Source organism: Alternaria triticimaculans (assembly GCF_023758025.1).
Source record: "Alternaria triticimaculans strain BMP 0046 chromosome Unknown scaffold_13, whole genome shotgun sequence".
In the NCBI taxonomy this organism is placed as follows: Eukaryota; Fungi; Ascomycota; class Dothideomycetes; order Pleosporales; family Pleosporaceae; genus Alternaria; species Alternaria triticimaculans.
This window is the reverse complement of record NW_026055970.1, coordinates 1,007,869-1,031,357: the sequence shown is the minus strand read 5'-3', so window position 1 is coordinate 1,031,357 and position 23,489 is coordinate 1,007,869. Positions and strand designations below refer to the sequence as shown.

Below are 23,489 nucleotides of genomic sequence, written 5' to 3'. Positions count from 1 at the left end.
GCTTTCAACCCAGACAACACGACAGGAACTGGAGGCAAAGATCTCAGGTTCGCCGTACCCTCGCTGCAGTCGCACGAACTATACCACTTTATAGCTGCACAGCTTGAACCGCGGACCAGGTAGCGAACTTGCGCGTTCCCGAGAAAGAAGACATCATAGCTGCAGGAGCTACCCTGTACTTGTCATTGCTAGACCCATGTAGAACAAGGCAAAGGACGGTCGGGCGAATAGGCGAGGCGGATATGATAGGGAACTAGATTAAGAGCATGCATGCACGTATGCTCGAAGAGGAAGGCCGTGGTGTGCTTGGTACTCTGAACGATTGACGATCGTATCCCGAACGGCATTGGGGGTTCAGGGCAATACAGGTACCCAAGGACCCAGGGTCGCTTTGATGGTAGAGTGCCCACAATTATGGATGCATCTCGGTGCAATGGTAATGATTACTAGGTAAGAGATTGGACAGTTGGCCGCTGTAACACTGACCGCGAAGCTTCGTGGAGTTGTCGAAGCTTCACAAGCCTCAGGCGCTAGCCCGCCTTTCTACGCTAGATTAGGCAGGCGCAAAGTGCGCGGTGCCGATGCGTCCTATCGAGCATTCGAGCATTCGAGCATTAATCCCCGCTCTTGCGATATCAGCTTCCGAAAGCGCATTGGGTCTACGGGAATCATGACGTACGACGGAGCTGCAGTGCTTTTGTGTGGCTAGTGCTATGCAGTGCCAATCTTCAGGACGAAGTACATGGGTGGCGTGAGGCACATCGGAGGCTGAACCGAGGGACTGGTAATTACTCCGCAAGATACCCGTGGACAACAGGAACACGAAATTGCTGACAGGATCATCCCGCTAAATTTCCGAACACTGACAGCTGTTACATGTAAGACCATACAGCCTTATAGAATGTTTAACTAATCACCATGTAGTCCGAAAGCTTACATGCCAGTCGATATAGCTTGCACCGCTGCACTTAGCAGACGGCTTGCGCGTTGATTTCGAGATGTGTTGAAGTAGACACGGGCTGAAAAACACCGCAACCCGCCTTTCACACGCTGATGCATGCACGGATGAGTAATCTGATCGAGGCATAATGGAACACGAGATTCCGTCGGACGCGTTTAAGCCATACTCCAACATCCATCTCCTATCGCCAAGGCCAGTTCATGTGATCAAAGGGCAACCACAGACAGAGTATCATGGAACATCAACTCCTGCCAATTCACTGCAGCAGTCAAAGAATTCCACGAAAGGACTCAACAGCGAATTATAGAAAGATGCCAATCTTAAACCAGCATTCTCGCTATTTCGAGCATTCTTGGGTCAATGAATGGAGAATTACCAGAGCGATGAACCGAAATGGATCGTAAGATGCCAATCATTAGTTCAAGAAAACCATTCATGGCATTGCCCAACATATCAAGACCTAAGCTATCTATGGCATTAACAAGGCGGTGCACTAGTTGTTCAACAGGCAAGCTGCTTGACATTCACCCTATGTTTGGTGGAAGACCTTTGTCCAGAACAAAGCCTGAGAGGAGAGTGTGAGGGTAACTTCCTTGGTAGAATCATTACCTGAATGCATATATACTGCTATTGTGTCTCTACCTGAGCATCGGCGCCCAGTAGAAGCCACGAAGAAGACTATATACTCGATGACAGACTTTCAATCTTCACTCTCAACGCCCGGTATTGTCTTATATATACCTTCGCATTACCTGCGCCCGAACATGTGAAATAGCGGTTTACGTGGTGAACCACATCCTGGTGAACCACATCCCACACGATGGTGTGAAATACGCGCAGTCACACTGTGTGCGAGCGGTGTCCCTTCGTCCACAAAAGGCCGGAAAATCCGTCAATACATTGGATCATTCCTCGCCATACATCGTTGTACAACGCAGTTGAACAGTACCGCACTGTGAGCCAGACCTCCGTCAATATGAACCACCCTCCAGCACGGTCGCGCGAGCAGTACTTTTTAAGCCACGTCAAGCCGTCGCCCCCTTCAGACGATCCGGCATGTCCCATCTGCAGAGATACCTGGAGTCCCGATACGTATACCATCATTCGGACGATATGCGGCCATGTCTTCCATCGGTCGTGTCTAGATCGATGGCTAAATGAGGAACAAGGTCGGAACACATGTCCAACCTGTCGTGCAGTTTGTTTTCTCCAGCCCCCAGCACAGGAGACCGTGGTTCAAACCGTAAGCCCTAATGTCGACCACGGATTTGATCCGGGCCTTGGGGTTGACTCAGGTTATCTGACCAACACTGTCTTCGGTCTCATGGCTACAACGATCCAAGATGTGCTTGGGCCGCTTACAGGAACCGAAGATATCCGCAGGCAGTTTGGTATTGATCTCGAAGACACCAATGATTCCCTGCGGTTTCTTCAAGCCATGAAAAACGTCGTCCATGCAGGTGTACTACTGGGTCGATTTCCGCCAAATCTTCAGGAAGGCTGGATGCCAACACTAAGGCTCAGACTCGGAGACTGGCAAACTATCAAGTTCCTGATAGCGTCACTTTTCATTTCTGCGCATTGGCGACGGATGACCCCATGGCAGTGGGCCGGCGTACTGGCCGAACGAAATCGGATTGGGCGTGCTGCATCTGACTCGGCGGACTTTGGACCATCCAGGGACTCTTGGATAGAGTACATTAACGACCGTTACAATGCCGAGTATGAAATCTCGATTGACGCCTACTTCCCAGGCGCCGGTATTGCACGCTGGAGGGAGACTGATACGACTGGCCAGATAGTCAACGAAGATGAGCTGGACTTGACGATGATCGACGGCACTTTGGCGACCAACATCAACGTTCCGGGTACAGACTTCAGTCCGGGGCCTCTACTGTACTTCCAAGGTAACTCACTCTGGATTTCGGAACGAGTGATGGGCAACATTGTGGAGTTGAGAATCGACAGGACTTCGCGTACTGTCTATATGCGTAGCTCCGCAAATCGCGAGTTCAGGGTAGAGTTCCTTCCCCATGGGATACAGGAAGACGCTTGTTTGCCACCAGCTACGACAAACATGATAAGGCGCGGTGGAGGGGTTTTCCGTTTCGGGTTCTGTTGAAAAGCTTGTAAAAACAAGGGGAGCGGATTCATGGTATGTTGTCACAGGTGGTAAGAGGAAATGGATTGAGAGAGCTGTTGTCGCCGACGCGCTAAAAGCTGCCCCACCCGCCTGGGAGCTTCCCAGGTTGCGTCGCGTCGCTCATCGCATCTTCACTTCAGGATTTGGCACTCTTGGTCACGCGCAGGGCTATGTGCGCTCTTTCTCGTAGAGTTTCTGCCTCTCGCTCATAGAAAAATGCGATAGCTAAACCTGACGAATCCACCCATTTCTACCTTACGCATAGCGGACATCTCTGACACACTGCAACATAGACAAGATGAAATATAGCGGGTAATCCTTCACCTTCCACACACCTGATATTCGCACGGAATTAATACTGTAGGCTATATTTCGTCTCCAACCCCTCTACCAACATCGACGCCTCTCTCGCTATCGTCAACACCCTCATCCAAGGCATCGAGACCAGCTTCCCAAACACCACACGACAGCAAACGCCATGGTCGCTATCATACCGCGCATTTCGCGACACCATACCTCCGGGTTACCAGCCACCTGCGGGTGCAGACGGTAAACCAGAGCCATACGTACATTCATACCAGCACCTCCTCCACCTTTCGAGCCTCGCACCGAACCGCACATATGTCTTTGCACAACCGCGAGCGCAACAGGAAACAATGACGTCGATACCGCTGCGACAACAAGACGCACATGCCTCAGTACTGCGATACCAGTGTTCCGCTCTGTGGACGCCGAGACACATACTCGCGGTGCGAGAGGGGGCATCATATAGCGGGGGCCTCTGTTCGATACAAGTCGGCGAGCTACGAGCGACTCGTGAAGGACCGCAGTCGGGCGCTATCTCTTCACCCGGCGTCGTGGTCTGCATTAGCACAACGCTGGGCGCTGAGGACACGGATGGAAACATGGATTCAGGCTATGGCACAATGGAGAATGGTACAGTGATGGAACTGGACGAAGAGGAAGTCGACATTGAGTATGCGCAGGCTGTGGTGCGCGACTGCTGGAGTAGGATCAAAGATGGGCGCGATCTGGGCCGGTCAGAGATCAGGGAAGTGATGATGGCTTCGACTACAACGAATAAAAAGGGCCAAGAACAAGAGGCGATGGTGCGCATATGGTGCGATGCTCTGCGCATGCGCGGATGAGCCAATATTTGCACATCATCTATCATCAGATACCCAATGTGAGAATTTGAGATGGACTTGTGGCACCAGGTGTGAAGCGGACCGCACTCATATAAAGTAGCATGCAAGTGAATCATGGATAGTTTTACAGTTTGATTGACTATATGCCAGGCCTACCCTGGCTAGACACTCATACGACCGTCTAGTCTCATTGCCTCCTACCAAATCCCTAGGTATCCCTACAGGTATCTAAACTACAACAACGTAAAGGGCAAAGAAAGAAAAAAGAAAGCGAAGGTGGTAAGGTCAAGTATTAAGGCAACATCTTGCGCACATTCAGATTACAACACATAGTTGAAGATCGATCCCCAAAGCTTGATCAGCTCGCGCCATAACCCTAGACCGGACATATGCAAAAGGAAATTTCTGGGAAGGCGAAAGAAGGGAGTAGTAATAACCAGCCAGTAGATGAAGGATAAGTATCGCACAATGAAGAAGATACACGACATCCAGGTAAGGCTTACTGCGCACCAACCTCTTCTTCTGCCCAGCCAGGGAGACCACCGTCACCCTGGATGGCAAGACCGTAACCGCCGTTGCCGCTGCCGAAACCACCGATGCCGGAGCTTAGGCTACCGAAAGAGCCCTGCTGAGGAGCTTGGGTTTGCTGCATGGAGTGGTTGAAGGGGCCCTGAGTGAAAGCGGGCAGGCTCACAGCGCGAGAATGTTGGCCACGCGAGTTGAGGTTCGAAGGTGCGAGGAGGCCACCAACAGTAGTAGCACCTGAGCCACCAGCTGACGTACCGTTAATCAGACTGAAGCTCGATGTGCTTTGATGGGAGCTATGAGAATGGTGTGGCTGAGGAGTGTTCAGGTCGGCACTGTAGAAAGCAGCTTGCGGCGACTGGAAAGATTGTTGCTGGTTCTGCTGCTGCTGTTGCTGCTGCTGTTGTTGTTGCATGCTGGCCTCGACCTGTTGTTGTTGTTGCTGCTGTTGCTGAGCTTGTAGGTACATCATGAGGGGGTTGTTGTTGCCGGAGTTCATGATGTTACCTGAAGCAGGCGCTTGAACGGAAGGGAACTGGCCGTTGGTGCTTTGGCCAGAGCCTGGTGCGCCAGAGCCAGTCGGCGAGACTGAAGCACCAGCACGGTTGGGATGTAGTCCGTTGATAGGCGATGGTGACTGGAGACCATCGCTACCGGCTTGCTGAGCCTGGGCCTGCTGGCTGTTCATCTGGCGAGGAGGGTTACCGCATCGGTCCTTTCCGAAGTTGACCTTGAATCGCTTGTATTCGTCACGGCCACGGATCGCTTCAATTGCCTTAATAGCATTGGCAATGTTGGTGAAGTTGACGAATGCACAGCTCTTCTCGCGCAGGGTGTTGACCAGCTCGATCTCGCCGTACTCCGAGAAATCCTGCCTTAAGCGGTCTTCGGTCCAGGACTCATCTAGGTTGCCGATGTAGACGTTACGTGAGGCACCACCACTGACAGCAAGGGCAATCGCAGGCGGGAGAGCACCAGAGTGCTTACCCCATCCGATCTTCAAGCGACGGTTGTGGATCATAAGCCCCTGGAGATTGCTAAGAGCGTAGAAGGACGCAGCCGACGTCGGGTCGATGAAAGTAACGAAGCAAATGTGCTTATCCGGGATATACCTGATGTGGTGAAGAAGACCACCGCGCACAACATTGCAGATCTCCTCGATGGTGGTTTCGGGATGAATGTTACCTAGGTAAACTGTTCGGTTACCCAAGTTGTTCACACCACCAGCAGAGGTCGCGACCGCCGCGGCAGCGACAGATTGCTGAGCAAGAGCATTGGAGATCATGTCGCGGTCAGCACCGTTAAGAACATGAGCGTAGCCAGGCGCGATACCCAGGTACTGCGCGGCGTTCTGCTGCTGGGTCTTCGAAACGTAAGCGCATCGATCCTTGCCGTAGTATACGCGCCTAGGCGCTTGCCACTTTGGCTCCTGGGGAAGTTGAGACACAGCCTTGATAGCATTTCCGATGGACAAGAAGTGAACAAAACCAATAGCCTTTTCCCGGACGATCTTGACGGTATCAATGGGACCAAATTTGCTGAGGTCTTCGCGGAGTTCGTCCTCAGAAACATCCTCGGACAAGTTACCTAGGTAGACGTTGCGAGAGGCACCCGATTGCTGCACAGCCAAGGCCACAGATGTGGGGACCTGGGACGGCTTTCCCCATCCAATCTTGATGTCCTGACCCCTGATTGATAGCTTCTTCAGAATGGCGTCAGAGTGGAAGTGAGTGGCGGAGCTGCTGTCCAGGAAGGAGATGAATGCGCAGTTCTTGTCTGGGAGAAGCCTGACGGACTCGATTTGACCACTGCGTACATGGCCGAGGATCTCCTCCGCAGAAGTCTCAGGGGGGATGTTGCCCAGGTATACAGTCCTGCTAGTTCCAGATACAAGACCGGGAGCAATCGGCATTGAGGAGCCGAGTCCACCGAGACCCTGCGCGCCGTAACCAGGGAAACCTCCAGTAGGTGACTGGGGTCCACCAAAAAAGCCACTAGTGGGAGAAACCATGTTCTGGTACAGCTGGGGCGAAAGAGGCTGTTGCAAGGGGCTTCCCATCTGGTTGTTCTGGTGGTTCTGTTGCTGAGACTGATTCTGGCCAGCGAACTGTGCGAAGTTCTGAAACTGCGGGGAAGCGAAAGCCGAGGGCGAGCCTGGCTGGAAGGGGCTACCGAGGAGCAACTGCGAAGGGAGCAGAGGGGTGAAGTTCATGTCGAAACCAGTTCCTGGAGTCTGCAAATCGTTGCCGTTCTGGTTGCCAGGGTTGAGTCTGCCGGTATTGATGGACATGTTGTTCGCCCTCTCCGGGTGTCGGTCGCCATAGCCGGGCTGGTTCGTAGCGAAGGCGCCGTGCGAGAAGCCGTGATGACCGCCGTTCATCTGCCTGTGGAAGCTCGACTGGAGACGAGGACCGCTGGGGGCGTTCGGGGCGCCGTCGTGTTGCTGCATACCGAGGAGGTGCGGAGGCAGACTGAAGCTGTCCCGCGCGTTTTGAGATAGAACCGCCGTGGTGAAGGTGTATTACTGCGTCCGGGACTCGTTGGACCGGACGGCGAAATATGTATGGCAGAAGGTGAAGTTGCAACCGGTTGCAGAGAGGTCGCCGGGCTTGCGAAGATGCTGCTGTATTACAAGATGTAGAGCGTTCTAGAGGGCATTAGTTTGAGCGCAGTGGAGACGCATTGGACAAGACGTACTTCCAAAAGCACAATGGCAACGAGTCGTTTGCAGGTCTAACAATACAAGACACGCTCACAACGCAGGCAATCGGGGCCTAAAGGATACAGGCACAGAGGTCCAGAAGGGTACTGTCGCAGGCTTGCACGGTGGACGCAGTGGAGGCGCAATTAAATGCCGTGGGCCAGAGCTGCCGAAGAACAAACTCGCGTGGCTTGTTTGAGGATGCGTGCACCAAAAGAGCGAACAATAAGAATGAAGTGCAAAGAAGCAAGCTTTGCCGGGAGGCTCGATGCGGGGAGAAGAGGACAGAATGAACGAAGGGGATCGAAGAAGAGGGATGCGACCTGAAGTCGGAGCGGAGGAGAGAAGAAAGAGGTCGGTGAGAAATGCTAACTAGCAGGGCACATTAGGAGGCAGCCGCAAATGAGGCAGCCCAAAGCGGACAACTAGCGCACCGCCCATTTTAAACGCGCAGGCCACGTCTGAATCGTGCAAACCACCGTCGCCACGAACCGCTGCCCTGCAGTTCTCTGGCCCCGTAGACGCCTGTGCTAGGCGGCGTGGTATTTCGTGCAGCGACGCGCCCCCGTGCCTGGCGTAGACGGCCTTGTGCTACCAACGGCGCAGCTCGGTATCCTCCAGCAGATGCGGCCAACGGGTAATTGCAGATATGCACACCGTCCCTGACTAGACGAGCCGCCTGATAGTGCTGCTCTTAAGACGGGTCCCTTTTTTCCTTTGTCACGCGAACACGAAAGGGTCCAGATCGTATTGCGGCGGCTCCAGTTCCAGGCGTAAGGATAGCCCTTAGTGCCAGCCTGCCCATCGCCGCGTCTCAGCAAGCCGTATTGAGCGTTTCCATCTGGTCTGCCTCCGGGGTATACTACTGCGAGCGTTCGCCAGGTGTGGAACAAACACGGAGCGCTCCGTCTTCGGGGTATCAGATGTCAAACGCCATCATGCGAAACCTCCACGTGTGTCATGCTTACCCCTGGGGGTTTGCTGACTTCTAGAATGACGTTTGCGTATTCTGCTGTTTCCAAGGTTGACGTGTTCTGTACATACGCGACCACGGATGCTGGATGGCAGGGATCATCCATAAGCGAGCACGTGACGTCCAACTACGAGCGACTGGTCAATCTGTGCTTTCCGGCGATCGTGCATCAACCCGCTGTCAATTCTCCCATGGCACAGCTGTCTCCGTCCATTGCGCAGTGCGCCGTCGTGGCCACGGCGCTCAAGGTGCTGCTTTTCCCTGCTTAGTATGTCTCGCTGCACAATTCTGAAGTTTAGTTCCTCGTCCTTGCTGACCATCTCCGGCAGTAAGTCGACCGACTTCGAGGTTCATCGTAACTGGCTTGCTCTAACGCATTCCCTACCCATCAAGGAGTGGTATTACGAAGTCAGACAACCATGCCGTCAACGCCACGCAATAGTTCCAATCTAACACACTCCAGAAAACGTCTGAATGGACCTTGGACTATCCGCCGTTCTTCGCTTACTTTGAATGGCTAATGTCTCAAGCTGCACCCTATGTTGATCCTGGCCTGCTCAATGTAAAAGATCTTGGATACAACAGCTGGCAGACCGTGTACTTCCAGCGTACTACAGTCATTTTAACCGAGCTCGTCTTGGTCTACGCTTTGCACCTGTACTTACACACCACCCTACTTGATCTATCCGTTACTAAAAACTCGCCAGCTATGTGAAGACCTCAAAGTCCAAAGTCACTGCTCACGCCGCTGCACTCTCTGTTCTATTGTCACCAGGACTGCTGATAATCGACCACATCCATTTCCAGTACAATGGCTTCCTCTATGGCCTCTTGGTCCTCTCTATGGTCTTGGCCCGCAACAATTCGACCCTCCTATTGTCTGGTCTGCTCTTTGCAGCGCTTTTGTGTCTCAAGCACATCTACCTGTACCTCGCGCCTGCGTACTTTGTCTACCTTCTGCGTGCTTACTGCTTGGGGCAGCGGTCGTCGTTCCCGTATTTCACTATTCGATTCTTCAATTGCATCAAGTTGGGCGTGGGCATCGTCTCTGTCTTCGCAGCCGCTTTTGGACCCTTCGCAATGTGGGGACAGATAGGGCAAGTACTCAGTCGCCTGTTCCCGTTCTCGCGAGGTCTGTGTCATGCCTACTGGGCGCCGAACGTCTGGGCGATATACTCGTTCTCTGACCGAGTCTTAATTTACCGTATGCAGCTTCCCACTACCACATTGTATCAAGCTAACACTACCAGTGGCCCCGCGTCTTGGGCTCCATGTTGATCAAGAGGCAGTGAATAGCGTCACTCGAGGGCTTGTGGGAGACACGTCTTTCGCAGTACTTCCGGACATAGACCCATTGATATGCTTCCTTCTTACTCTTGGAACACAGATAGTACGTGTATCGATATCCTGGGTGATCAATTGAACTAACGTCATCCAGCCTGTCCTCCTCCGCCTTCTGTACAAACCTACTTGGGAGGCCTTCATTGGTGCTGTAACGCTGTGTGGCTACGCATCTTTCCTGTTCGGCTGGCATGTCCACGAGAAGGCAATCTTGCTCGTGATAATTCCATTCAGCTTGATAGCGCTTCAAGATCGTCGATATTTTGGCGCTTTCCGACCCTTGGCTGTTGCTGGTCATGTGTCCCTCTTTCCTCTCCTCTACACGGCCGCCGAGTTCCCTGTGAAGACAGTCTATACTATCTTCTGGCTCGTACTTTTCCTTATCGCCTTCGATAGGCTAGCTCCTGCGTAGGTAACCTGTCTTTTCTTTCGTGTCTCCGCTAACATACAATAGTTCACCCAAACCTAGGATATTTTTACTTGATCGCTTCTCCCTGCTTTACATCGCTCTTTCGATACCTCTGATTGCATACTGCTCACTGGTTCACGGCCTAGTGTTTGGTTCTCGGTATGAATTCCTGCCGCTCATGTTCACGAGTTCGTATTCAGCCGTCGGAGTGGTGGGCAGCTGGGTCGGCTTTCTGGTAGTTTACTTTGATTTATAGATGCATGAGTATACAATAAGTCTAGAGGATAGATCTTGTTGATTACACGACTTGGGAAATAAGCTCCTCTGGATGTGCCAAACTTGTCGTCCTGATATCTTCTTGAGCAGCACTCGTCTAACGCGCAATCGCATGCTGTCCAGTGGTAACCTTCAAAGAGGGACTCTTTCTGCTGGGCCACTTTGGAGAGTCTCGTGGATGTTTGGAATACTCTAAGGGTATGGCACACTTGCTACCGGTGCTGCAAATGGGAGATATGGCAGCAGCAGTGCGAGCATGGTAGTGAACAAACACTCCTGAGTAAACTTGATACCGTGAAGATATCGGGGATGATGTTTGATATAATATACAATACCATGCCTTCTAATGTGCGGCTGAATGTTGGGGTAGAGTTGTTCGTGTTGGTGTGATTGAGCAAGTGGGTCAGGCTGCCCCCAAGGGTTTGCTCGGGGTGGCTCGAGGCATGAGCTTTTCATGACCGATTATCACAGAACTTGATAATGCACAAGGTTTGCCGAAGTTGGAATAATCGATGCATGCATATCGCAGCATGATAGAGCTCATTGCTACGATTCGAAAGAGTCCAAATATGTTGATATTTTGATGGTAGTGGGGTGTGTAGCTTTGACGCGTGGGTGGTAGGGTGCGAAGGCAGTCCTTGCCAAATCAAGTATGGTAACTAGTGCCAAGGGACTACGGGCCTCTTCCACTACCCTCCGCTCGCTTTTCTCCCCCATTGACTACTCTCCGACTAATCCTCTCCACCCTACCTCACAACTTCCCGACTATCACGCTCTTACCACTCGCGAACTCACCCACACGTCACCTAGACGCGCTCTCGGAACTGATCGACGCGTCTCGGAACGCTACTCGGACCACCGAAGACTGCGACGACGATTTCGAAACACCTTTCCTGGCGCGTAGAGACGGACAATCGATCCACTGCCTACAGAGGGGCCATTGCCCCCACCTCTTACCGCGAACTACCTCGAGCAGAGGTAATCGGCGCGCTTCGATTGTCGCGACACTTCCGAAGTTTGCGACGCGGCACCGAGGACGTCGAACAGACTATATGAGCTAGGGATCAGGCCAACATGGTATAGTTTGGGTCGCGTTGTATACAGGAGCATGTGCTGATTGTGTTCCAGGTTCTCTACAAGCGTAAACCAGTCAAATTCGAACCCCTGCCGAAGAACCTCGACGACAGCACTGAGGTAAGCTACATACTTTGTTGGACCATGGAACATATATGCTAAAGTCGCTGGATAGGTGTGGCATATCGAACAGACTGGAGAGGTCTTCACAGACTATGAGCGGTTCCTTGAGAGGTAAGAAAATATATGGAATGACGTCAGGTAGGTACATGTCGCTCATGAGGTGTAGATTCGACTTCTATCAACAGCGGAGCTTCACATGCCAGGCGACTGGTCATTCAGGCTATACCTATTTCGAGGCCCAGGAGAGCGAGGTAGGCTCCACGTCAATACTCGTCAAGGCCGACGAAGAGGTAACATCCGTGCAGACGGAAGCTTCCAAAGAGATCAACAGCATCTTTCCGGATGGCTTAAGGTCTCCTGTCCTTCACTATGTCCAGTTTCAAGACCACCATCGGATGGATGACCTAGGTGAGTCAGTCTTGCTTGCTTAGCCCATGAGTGCTGCTGACATACTACACAGTGAATGATGTCTACGATGTATGTCCACGAAGCGAAACCAATACCCACAAGGAAACCCACGCTGACCTGTTCGCAGCATTTCAAGGAGCACTTTATGCTGAATGATCGGGTTTCCGTCGAAGGCGACCACTCGCGCCGCTTCGGCAAGATCACCGAGATCACGGACAGCAGTCGACTACACAGCATGTTCAGTGGTCAGTCCATGGACGACAACATTCGGACATACACCTACGTCATCACTATGGAAGACAGCGGTGAAGCCGTCACCAAATACAAAGCCTCAGAACTCCAGCGCGATCGAAAGACCTATTCAAAGCTCATCCTGAAAGCTTTCCTTCGCAATGCCCTGAAGCGTGAGTCATGGATTGGTGCGCCATGGATGGTCAAAGACAGCTTGGCAAAGAGATACGACATACCCACCAAGCTTCCTGACAAGAAGACCCGGGAGGCTATTTTGGCTGCTAAGAGGGCTACCACTGGCGTACCCAACGGTGTGACTGAACCTGTTCAACAACAATACCCACAGCAGATGCCCAACGGTCATGGTCCTCATGTCAATGGTCATAGACCGCCTTTACCACCTGGACAAGCGCAGCCTACCTTTGTTAATTTCTCCGCAAGCGGCCCTCCACCCTACGCACAACAAGGTGTAATGCCTCCATGGGCAGCTGGAAACCCTCATCGGCCAGCTTATTTTGCCAACGGCCCGCCGATCAACTACTCTGGACCTCCGCAGATAGTGACTGGTCCACCACCCAATTTCCTGGCTCAGGTGCCGCCTGCCCTTGCTGCGCAATTAATGCAGATGCATGCGCCTGGTCATGGCCCGCCCATCAATTTCCCATTCCAAACCAGCTTCAACCACCAGCAAGGTCCCCGGCCATCAAACCTTCCACAGCCTCAACAAGCGCCTCCACCGCCCCGTACTATTGAGTATGTCAAATACCCATGCGAGGACCTAGAGATCAAGCAACCTCGTCTACAGGTCAACCGACCACCATTGAAGTTCCTCTCCGACGACGTTCCTGAAGGAGTCGAGCCGCCGGCTGACGAGAAGAAGACCGGCATCTTGATGAAGAGTATTGGCCCGTTGCTCTGTATCTGGGAGACTCTCAACGTTCACGATACCATCTACATGCTAGACTCTTTCACCTTCGATGACTTTGTCGACGCTATGCGGTTCTCGCATGAGACAGTCGAGTGTGAGTTGTTTGTAGAGATGCACTGTGCAATCCTGAAGCAGATTGTCAACGACTCCGGCAAAATACAGACGTCCCTACCTAACATGGCCGACGGCGAGGATTCATCAGACGAAGATTCGAGCGAAGAGTCAACGCCCACACCCGAGCCCGAGCCGCCTGTTCGAACTACTCGTAGCAGTTTGAGGAAGTCGGGTGCAGCCCAACTTGTTGCTAAACCACGCACACCCACGCCTGAGCCTCCGAAAGAACTCCACAAAGCCGAGGAATTCGACAACGAATTCGACTGGGTCGAGCAGTGCAAGACTCGCAACTTTGCGGACGGTGGATGGCAGGCAGTCATGGTCGCACTCCTCTACCGCCTTTCCTTTGATCCCGCGCGGAAGGAAGCCTGTGACGAAATCCTTGCTGAGCTTGTCCCTCCTGATGAAGAACCTACCATCACCACCATCGCCACCAACTACGCGAAGCTCGATGTCAACCTCCGCATCTCTGCGCTCGAGATGATTCTGAATCTTACTGTTGTCACTGAGAATTTCCGCGATCAGCTGGTCGCCGCCGCCCAGGAAATGACTCGCTTGCGCAAGGAAAAGATTGAGTACCAGCGCAAACGCAAAGAGCTGGCTGATGAACTTTTCAAGCTGGATTTGGAGCGTAAGATCCACCTTCCTGCCAACACGCCGGCGTCGCCTACGGATGCCAAGATGAATGACGATGTGGATGCATCCATGACGAGCGTTAACGATGGGTCTAAGGAACCTGCCGAAGCCGAAGCGGACGGTGGCAACGATGCACCTACTTCCAAGGGCAGGACCCGCCCGGCGAACAAGAACAAGCGCAAGGCGGCTGCTGAAGAAGCTCGTAAGGAGAAGGCGAAGAAGGCCAAGGCAGATGCTGAGAAGACCAAGAAGCAGAAGGAATGGGAGAAACTACTACAAGCGATTGAGAAGAAGAAAGACGAGCTCAAGGAGTGCGAGGACAACATCAACGAGCTTGACGATGATCTGCGCGAAACTCTTGTGCATCGTAGCAAGATCCTTGGCAAGGATCGATTCTTGAACAAGTACTACTGGTTCGAGCACAATGGCATGCCATTCGGCGGTGTCCCGAATAGCTCTACCGCCGAGTATGGGTACGCCAACGGACGAATTTGGGTACAGGGACCGAGCGAGTATGAACTTGGTCCAAACTTGGAGGAACCTGCCCTCTCTCAAGACATGCAGCGCTTTGGCTACACTATCCCGCAGCGTAAAGAGCGAGAAGAAGGCCCGACGCACCTGTCCAACTCGAACCAGTGGGCGTTTTACGACGACCCGGAGGACATTGACAAGCTACTTGCGTGGCTCGATGAGCGCGGCAATCGAGAACGTGTTCTGCGCAAGGAGCTACAAGCGTTCCGTGACCGTATCGCCGAATACATGGTTAAGATGCGGAAGCATCTGGAGGACTCCAACAAACCCCAAGAAGAGGACGATGATGACAACAAGACAAGAGTGTCGACGCGAAACAAGACTTATGTCGACAAGGACACCCCCAAGGATCGCTGCTTGCTCTGGACCAACAGTATCATGCGTGAGGAGTTTGGCCACAACCACATCGAAGAATACGAACCACCAAGGAAGGGCAAGGCGAAGCCTGTCAAGGCATCCAAGGCCAAGGGCCGAGGCCGTTAATGCAGTCTCTTGTGCCACAAGCCCACGCAAGAGGCGAAGCAAAGTGGAAACGACCACAGGCTTGCTCTAAACCAAGGTCACAAGATGTATATCAGCCTACTGGGCAGCAACGTACCCGAGGATGACGAGCTCCACAGAGCTAGTGAGGACGTTGGCAACACCGCAGTACATTTACGAATGACGACACAGCATACTTTGGCGATCTACGGCGTTTTGATACCATGAGCCTTGGTGCTCAAAGTACATGTTGAGCATTTTAGGGAGTTCGGAAGGATGCAGAGCTGACTGCCATTGCGATGGCCAGTCTTGCCAGCAGACTTGGTTCATGGTTTTACCGGATATATATCTATGGCGGGCTCTTCGGTGGTGTGCTCAGTCGACATTCTGTCGATCTTGACGTGTATGGCGTTTAGCATTTGTCAAGAGCGCACATTGTCAGTATAGCTAGAAATACCAAAACAAGATTGAGTTAGTTTCCGTGTGTCATGTGAAGTATCAGTTCCAGCGCTGCATTCCACGTTCGGCATGAAATCTCGAACTGTTCATGTTCGGTTGGTACCTAACACCTGACTAGCTGGCCATTTTGGGTTAGTACGCGATGCGCGGCTGCTTGACGCGACCGGAGGCCGCCATCAGCAGCGCATGCAACCAGACCTTTCGCCTTCCATCAGCAAGAGACATTTTAACATCGGATACGTCTCCACTACACTTGGAAGATCCCTCGGAGTGATTAGAGGTCCACCGAAGCACTCCGCAGGCGTCGTAGAGCCGCCAACATGGCTACGAATGGCACACGAAAGGGTGAGCTGAACTCCGCACCCCTCCCCGGCGCCGCTACGATGGAACTAATGTACCGCAGCACCTTCAGCCACAGAATCTGGAGGCAACTCTAGCCTACTGGACAGAAGCGCAGTGAAAGACATAGTCAAATCGGAGAAAGCCAGGATCAAGTTGAAGATCAAGAAGCCGGTACCGAAGCCGTCAATATCTGGGAACTGGAAGGAAAGCGACGCGACCAGTACGTCACCCACAGCGCGCTGTATCTGTACATGCACGTGAGTCTACACAGCGGTCTAACATGTTATTAGACGTCGAGACCAAAGCCCCCGCTCCGTCGACCACCTCGCCTGTGATCAATCCTTTGGACGAGAAAACCATTGCCGGCTTCCCCAGCGGCCGACCCCTAGACGATAAAGTGGACACAGTACAATGTAAACACTGTCGCCGACCCGTACTTCGCGCATCGTCTGCGGCGCATATTCGTGAATGCTTGAACAAGAAGCAGGAGAAGCTAAAGAAGAAGAAGGAGGCCAAGGAAGCCAAAGATGCAGCTCTGCGGAAAGAGAAGGGCGAAGATGACGAGGGCGGCAAGTCGCGCAAGTCAGCCATCAAGGGTGCCTCGATAGACGGCGATGGCGCAAAGAAGGGCAAAAAGCGGAAACTCGACGGAGACGCGGAGAAGGCGCCGAACGCCAAAAAGAAGAAGAAGGATGAACCCAAGCAGAAGGGAGCAAAGCCCAAAGGCCCAGTCGATGTTGAGAGGCAGTGCGGTGTCTCTCTACCGAACGGCGGATACTGCGCAAGAAGTCTGACTTGCAAGAGCCATAGCATGGGTCTGAAGAGGGCCGTTCCAGGACGAAGTCTACCATATGACATGTTGCTGGCGCAATATCAGAAGAAGAACCAGGCTAAGATTCAACGTATGTATCCCACGATCACCCAGCTAGAGACATTGTATACTGACATATTCTTAGGGTCTCTCATTGATGCCAACGCGCCCCTCCCCGAAGATCTCGAGCCCTCGGGCGCTGTTGATTCCGACGAAGAGAAAGACTCCATAATGGCTGCCCTCTCTCGACACCGGCCACGGCCCATGGCAACATACACGCATACCTCGCAACGCTCGAAATACCAATACATCCGCATGAAAGGCATGATCCGCTCAGCACTTGGCGCACCCCCAGGCGGAGGCGGGTCCATGTTCTCGGGTGGTGATAATATGAGCACTGGACGGGGGATGGCACTCGGTATGATGGGCGCGCCATTGAGTGCCACCAACGAGCACTTTCCGCAAAGCGCTGGATTCGGCGCACCGCTAAGCGCCGGGCTGGACGGTGGAGCAGGGAGCAGGAGGCCAAGTGCTATCGGTACAGGCGGACCCCGACAGATACTCCCTGGACAACTACCCGGACCTGGCCAACAGCGGAAGGGCAGTATGACGAGTGTTAGCGCTACCTAGGAGGATGCTGGTCTCCCCAATAAGGCTATGTTGGAAGAGTCATCCCGTGCCACGGGTGGAGACAATGACGAGGAAAAGGTTACGAAGACGAACGTTGACATTCCATGGGAGGGTATGGGAATCGAAGCGTAAAGAGATGCAGTGGCGTTCACGGATGGGACATGACTTTCACATGATGGCTTTACATGGGGTGGAACGCTTCGGCAGGGCTATGGAATGTACCCTTGGGTTTGGTTCATGTATTATTTGGGGTCGGGAGTTTGACATGATACCCTCTCTGTTTTTTATGATTACCAAGAGTGTTAGACGTTGATAGTGTGATTTGATCACTTGTAATCAATGGCATTCCTTTGACCTTTGCAGAGGACTGATCTCTGCTCTAATGCTGACGAGATACTGGGAATGCTTCTAGGGAAAGACGGTTAGAAAATAACATGGCTGATGTGCGGCGAAAGCGGACAGTGTCTTAGTAGACGACCATGTTATGACTCCCCTTGCATACCCCAATATCCCACTCTCTGTGCTTTGGGTACCGTCATCTTGAAATGCAGATCGTCCTCATCCTCCCCGCTTCCCAACGCATTATCATCGTCGTCTCCAATGTTGTACTCTTCGTCGTCACTCCCATGGCGGTATTTGGACTGGTACAGATTCCGATCAAACTCGTCGTCGTCACTCATCTCGTCCTCTGGATAGTCGTTGGCGTAGTAATCCTCTGCATTTTCGTCTTCGTCATCCGTGTCGAACTCTCGGTCGCTGTTCTCGTCGTTGTCCCACCAGTCTGCGTCCTCTTCGCTGATAACCAGAAGACCGACTGTGCCTGTCGGGGCGGGGGCATCTGGTAGAACGGGTTCCCGGACGTAGTGATCGTATACGTATTCGCTGTCAATATCCATGGCGTCGCCATCAGCCATTGTGCCATCTTGGGCTGCGAGGGCTGCAGCCTTGTCCGGGTGCCGTTCTGCAAAGCGTTTCGCTGGCACTCTGGGCTTGTGTTTCGAAGGCGAGGGGAGGGGTATTTCGAGATTGTCTACCTTCTCCACCTCTTTTGACAAGGCTTCCAGGTTGCGCACATCGTTTTCTGAGGGCTCGGTGACGGGTGGTTTCCGGTGTATCGAGGGTTTGGCTGAGTGGTGTAGTGCGCTGCCGGCGCCTGGCCGCTTTCGCGGTCGCGGTGTAGAGTCTGGTGTAGGTTCTGGTATTGGTGCTTGCACTTGTCCGCCTGCTGGGATGTTTTCCTTGGTGACCTCTTGTTCCTCCACGAAATGCCGTTTTGCGCCAATCCTGGACACGGGATCGAGGCGAAAACGGCGGGCGAGAGTCGGCGTGGGTGGTGTTGATTCCTGTTGGACATCGTCGCCCGGCTTGGTGAGACGCTTGTATGCAAAGTCGCTGCTTCTTTGGCGCTTGATGTCCTTTTCGGCGTGTTCGATCCTAAGAGAGTCGACAGGCGCATCGGTGCGCTTCCGCTTGATGGAGATTGTATTGGGTGGGAGCTGGTATGACATATTCGTGGCAACGAGAGAAGATGTAGTTCTAGAATACGTCTGGTCTGTTCGGCGCTCGCAGCTAAGTATTTGGTGGTGAGATGGTGCAGCGAATCGGAGGGGCAGCGCGGGGAGGTGACATCAAAGCATTCCACATGCCGCGCAGGCAGAGCCCCAGTCCGCTAGCGCGATCTACACCCGCGTGTCACCCGTCGACTCTCGAGCGCTCCCACGCGATATGATCATGAGTCCTACTAGCACCGACACGGCTTGAACATGTCCGCCTGTGTTCAGTTATACAGTGTTCCTCTTCCTTTTCAAGACGTCTCTTCCTCGTAGACGTGTATCGGCATCTCCGCAACTCCGCAGTACATCCCCGAGAGCACCTCGAACGCCTCGAACGCGACGACACTTCCCATCATGGATCGCATCCGGCAGATATTCGATCGCGAGAACACTTCGGCATCGTATGAGCCACTAGAAGGAGGCTCTGAGCGGCCAGATGGCGAGCGTATCGAGCGCGAGGATCAGGCATTCTCGTGGACCGACTATGCTGTCTTCACCCTCTTGGGTGTCTCCATGCTATGGGCTTGGTAGGTACCTCAGACACCACTGCAGCCATGATACTGACTGTACTAGGAACATGTTCTTAGCAGCAGCCCCGTACTTCCAGCGACGCTTCGAGTCCAACGATAACCTCCTCCGCAACTTCCAGTCCTCCATCCTCTGCGTCTCCACCGTAGGCAACCTCGGCTCCATGATCGTCTTGACCAAGCTCCAGGCTCGTGCAAACTACCCCAAACGCATCGTCGCATCGCTCGCCTTGAACGCTGTCGTCTTCACTCTTCTCGCCATATCCACAAAGTTCTTCTTGAACATATCCGTCGGTGTCTATTTCGCCTTCCTCATGGTCATGGTGTTGAGCGCCAGCCTTGCCACAGGCTTGTGCCAGAACGGCGTCTTTGCATATGTATCGGGCTTTGGAAGAGAGGAATATACCCAAGGAATCATGTCTGGTCAAGGCATTGCCGGTGTCTTGCCTTCCATCACCCAGATCATATCGGTTCTGTCTGTACCTAAGAAGCAGCATACCGACGGAGCGCCGCAAGAGTCTAGCACCTCTGCTTTCATTTACTTCTTGACCGCCACGGCTGTCTCCGCTGCAACATTGGTAGCCTTCTTCTACCTCCTCTCCAGGGCTAGCTCAAAGCAGCGCATGTCGCTAGCATCGTACGACCAAGGACCCGAATACGGTCCAACCCACAACGAGCGCAAGAGTGTGCCACTGACGAGGATGCTCAAGAAGCTCTTCTGGCTCGCCGGCGCCGTCTTCATCACCTTCGCAATTACCATGTTCTTCCCTGTCTTTACGCCACAAGTACTAAGCGTACGCGATCCAGCAACGGCTCCTCGCCTTTTCCAACCAGCAACTTTTATCCCCCTAGGCTTCTTTTTCTGGAACCTTGGTGACCTCATGGGTCGAGTGGGACCCGCTCTACCTGCCCTTCGTCTTACGCATCGTCCACGCCTCTTGTTCTTCCTGTCTATCGCGCGTGTACTCTTCATACCCTTGTACTTCCTCTGCAACATTGGTGGGAAAGGCGCCGCCGTCAACTCTGATTTCTTCTATCTCTTCATTGTACAGCTACTCTTTGGCATAACAAATGGCTACTTGGGTAGCAGCTGCATGATGGGTTTCGCTGAGTGGGTTGAACCAGAAGAACTTGAGGCAGCAGGAAGCTTCATGTCGCTATCTTTAGTTGGTGGCCTTACTACGGGAAGCTTCCTCAGTTTCTTCGCAGCACAGTCCTCGTGATCTGGGGTACTTCTGATAGCATGGTCTCTCCACGCGACCAGCATCAGCGGTCTCATTGGTAGCCAGAGACGTGTATAAAAGAGTTCATGGGCAATACAGAGTCCCTCTTCTCATCTCTATCATTTTCCACGAAAGACAATGGCTACACAAATCATCTACGTAGTTCTCAGATTCCAGCTTCACCTCCGTACTGCTCAGCAGGTTAAGGAGAGTGGGAAACGTACGAGACCCCGATTCAGCTGGGCGGAGAAAATTCGGTATAGCCAGAGTTTCGCCCAGCCTGAAGATCGAGACAGCACGTACGATGAAGTGGAAGTGCAAGCTGCAGACGGCGCATGGTGGAAGACAAAGATAGTCCACAGCAAGTCTTGCGAGGAAGACGTGCGAATCTCTGGCCACAACCCCGTCAAGGACGTCGCTCAGCAGCTCCTGGTTGACGAAGCGAAGAAGCATATAGACGGGTTCAGGGCAACCGGTATCAAAGTGATAGGAGCTCCAAAGTCTCTTTGGGATGTTTCGAAGCTAAATGATCACATGATGGATAGCGCTTTTTACGTTGTTCATCAGCCGACAACGCTTGATGATGGGACTACGAGTGTCATGACTAGGTACTGGTGGCAAGTTTTTGCTGTTAATTTTGGGAACTAGGATAAACTAGGGACATATATGGATCAAGCCTAGGTGGCAGCGGGTAGTAGCACAAATTAAGGCATGCTCTCACGCAACCGTGCTAGTTTGTTAGCAAAAAGGGTCACTCTACACAAAGCTTGTCCATCGCGAGGCCTAAGTCATATTACAAGTACATTTATCTCATATCCCAAGCCTTTTGTCAAGAAGTTGCACAATATCCGAAATGGCTGTCAACTCCGTCTACCTGGTCATCCATTCCCACTCACGTTCCCAAGACAACCCCTCATTCCGCGTCGCCTCCGCCGAACTACCTAAAATCCCTTCTCAGTGGACCGGCCACGATCACATCAACTATAAATACCCTAGTATTGGCGTTACCATGTCCGGTACCACGCTCGCAGAAAAATGGTACATTGAACTAGAATACTCCAAAAATTCGGAGCAATATGTCGAGATTGTCGCGTGGTTCAATGATTTAGAAGCGGCGGACAAGAAGCTGGCTGATTGCGTGTTGCAAGGCTGTAATCCCAATACGGACACGCACGAAGAAGGAAACGTGGAGAAGAAGAAGGTAAACGCGACTTGGACGGATCCCTTGGACGGCAACACAACGGCATTCTACCGCATCGATTCAAGGCAGGAAAACCTCGACGGGACATTCTCGCAAGCAATGCGATCTCACTGGTGGGAAGTAATACGCGTCGATCTCGAACAGCCAGACGTATACAGCGCGAAATGGAACGAGAAAGATCGGTCATCCTACCTGGAGACTTCGGAAAGGATCAACTCTCTTCTGACTCTAAAAAGGGGTCAGGGGCTGAGCGAGCAGGAAGTGGAGGAGTTGGACGGGCTACAGAAGGGATTGGGTTGGGTGGGTGTCAAGAGGGTTAAGTCGCACGATTATACTGGTGGGTATGTCAAGCGGAGCGAGGAGGACAGCGATGGAGTTAAGGAGTACCTCGAGAACGAGAACGTGCAGTACAGTAGTGAGGATGAGGAGGATCTGAGGGTGAGGAAGCTGGAACCAGGCTATGGGAAGCTGGACGTGGAGGATCGTGAGGTCTTGGGGGACAATGTATGGGGCGACAAGTTGTAGTCGCACAAACGCTGCGAGAATCTGTCCGTTTTTGTTGCATTCAAGTCTTTTTGGATTATTGATACATGGGCGTGCTCTTTACAAAGCACCCAGTTCCTTCAACTTGCTAATCATGCCATCTACGTCGTCAACCTTTACACCACCCTTCCGTGGTGGTGGCTCGGTGACCTTTACTGTCTTCAATCTGATCTCCGTGTCCAGCCCATAGTCGCTCAGACTCTTCTTGTCCAGCTTCTTCTTCTTCGCCTTCATGATGTTGGGTAAACTAGCGTATCGGGGTTCGTTGAGGCGCAGATCCGTGGTGATGACCATGGGAAGTTTGGCTTTGATTGTTTGCACACCACCGTCGACTTCTTGTACGACTTCGACGGTTTGATCGTTGATTGTGACTTTGGAGGCTTGTGTTGCTTGCGGCCAGTTGAGGAGGCCTGCGAGCATTTGTCCTGTTTGGCCGGCGTCGTCGTCGATGGCTTGCTTGCCTAGGATTACAAGATTGCTCTTTTGCTCGTCTACTACTTTCCGTAGAAGCTTCGCGACGCCCAGTGGTTCCAGGGCGTCCTTCTCTTCTACGACTACGTGTATGCCTCGGTCTGCGCCCATGGCCATGGCTGTGCGGAGGATGTCTTGGGATTTGGGGACGCCGGCGGAGAAGGCGACGATCTCTTCTACGTTGGGGGCATTCGCGTGGTGGGCCTTCTTTTCGCGCATGCGGACGGCTTCTTCGATGGAGAGTTCGTCGAAGGGATTCATCGAGTGCTTGACGTTTGCGGTTTCTACGGCGGTTTGGGCGCGGTTCACGCGGGGTTTGACCTGATCGTGGTGTCAGTGTCATTCGCTGTTGAGACAGACGTCTTGAGTGCCATCATCCTCGGAGCCATTCTTTCAAGCCTCCAAGTCGAACATGCATGCGCCATGTTCATGTGTTGGTGTAATGGACGTACCGCATAGTCAATGACCCGCTTGACGGGCACTAATATCCTCAGTCCTGACATTGTGTGTTTGTTTCCTCCTCAGCACCGGGCAGCGTAATGTTTCGGGGGTATCACCGGTAATGATGTAGAAGAACCAGGGTGGGGGATAGCATCGGAGCTGCTTCTTGCGTTCGCGCTGCTTAGCCGAGGCTTTTTCCGATGTCCGCGGCGGCCTTGGCGGGGCGATATCGTCTGATCAGGAAGCGCCACTCCTGCGCAACTTGAACTGTGTAATTTAATACATG

General features: G+C 52.8%; 7 protein-coding genes across 7 annotated transcripts; 4 read left to right on the top strand and 3 right to left on the bottom strand.

Moving 5' to 3' along the window:
* Window positions 1–4,751: 4,751 nt before the first annotated feature.
* Window positions 4,752–7,226, bottom strand: J4E78_008221 (uncharacterized protein; the record flags this gene model as incomplete). The annotated part of the gene is made up of 1 exon (XM_049368823.1): window positions 4,752–7,226. One exon carries the CDS (start codon window positions 7,224–7,226, stop codon window positions 4,752–4,754), a length of 2,475 nt encoding a protein of 824 aa, XP_049219788.1.
* A 1,416-nt stretch (window positions 7,227–8,642) lies between these two features.
* On the top strand, window positions 8,643–15,005 carry J4E78_008220 (uncharacterized protein; the record flags this gene model as incomplete). Its single annotated transcript, XM_049368822.1, has 12 exons — window positions 8,643–8,719; window positions 8,781–8,859; window positions 8,915–9,108; window positions 9,159–9,655; window positions 9,702–9,841; window positions 9,890–10,200; window positions 10,247–10,334; window positions 11,606–11,671; window positions 11,727–11,785; window positions 11,841–12,082; window positions 12,135–12,151; window positions 12,210–15,005. 12 exons carry the CDS (start codon window positions 8,643–8,645, stop codon window positions 15,003–15,005), a joined length of 4,566 nt encoding a protein of 1,521 aa, XP_049219787.1.
* A 776-nt stretch (window positions 15,006–15,781) lies between these two features.
* On the top strand, window positions 15,782–17,244 carry J4E78_008219 (uncharacterized protein; the record flags this gene model as incomplete). Its single annotated transcript, XM_049368821.1, has 4 exons — window positions 15,782–15,806; window positions 15,865–16,023; window positions 16,094–16,705; window positions 16,760–17,244. The coding sequence occupies 4 exons, from the start codon at window positions 15,782–15,784 to the stop codon at window positions 17,242–17,244; spliced, it is 1,281 nt and encodes a 426-aa protein (XP_049219786.1).
* A 482-nt stretch (window positions 17,245–17,726) lies between these two features.
* On the bottom strand, window positions 17,727–18,752 carry J4E78_008218 (uncharacterized protein; the record flags this gene model as incomplete). Its single annotated transcript, XM_049368820.1, has 1 exon — window positions 17,727–18,752. The coding sequence occupies one exon, from the start codon at window positions 18,750–18,752 to the stop codon at window positions 17,727–17,729; it is 1,026 nt and encodes a 341-aa protein (XP_049219785.1).
* A 399-nt stretch (window positions 18,753–19,151) lies between these two features.
* J4E78_008217 (uncharacterized protein) lies at window positions 19,152–20,547 on the top strand (the record flags this gene model as incomplete). Its single annotated transcript, XM_049368819.1, has 2 exons — window positions 19,152–19,324; window positions 19,371–20,547. The coding sequence occupies 2 exons, from the start codon at window positions 19,152–19,154 to the stop codon at window positions 20,545–20,547; spliced, it is 1,350 nt and encodes a 449-aa protein (XP_049219784.1).
* An 853-nt stretch (window positions 20,548–21,400) lies between these two features.
* On the top strand, window positions 21,401–22,273 carry J4E78_008216 (uncharacterized protein; the record flags this gene model as incomplete). Its single annotated transcript, XM_049368818.1, has 1 exon — window positions 21,401–22,273. The coding sequence occupies one exon, from the start codon at window positions 21,401–21,403 to the stop codon at window positions 22,271–22,273; it is 873 nt and encodes a 290-aa protein (XP_049219783.1).
* A 78-nt stretch (window positions 22,274–22,351) lies between these two features.
* Window positions 22,352–23,265, bottom strand: J4E78_008215 (uncharacterized protein; the record flags this gene model as incomplete). Its single annotated transcript, XM_049368817.1, has 2 exons — window positions 22,352–23,083; window positions 23,215–23,265. 2 exons carry the CDS (start codon window positions 23,263–23,265, stop codon window positions 22,352–22,354), a joined length of 783 nt encoding a protein of 260 aa, XP_049219782.1.
* Between the last annotated feature and the right edge of the window lie 224 nt (window positions 23,266–23,489).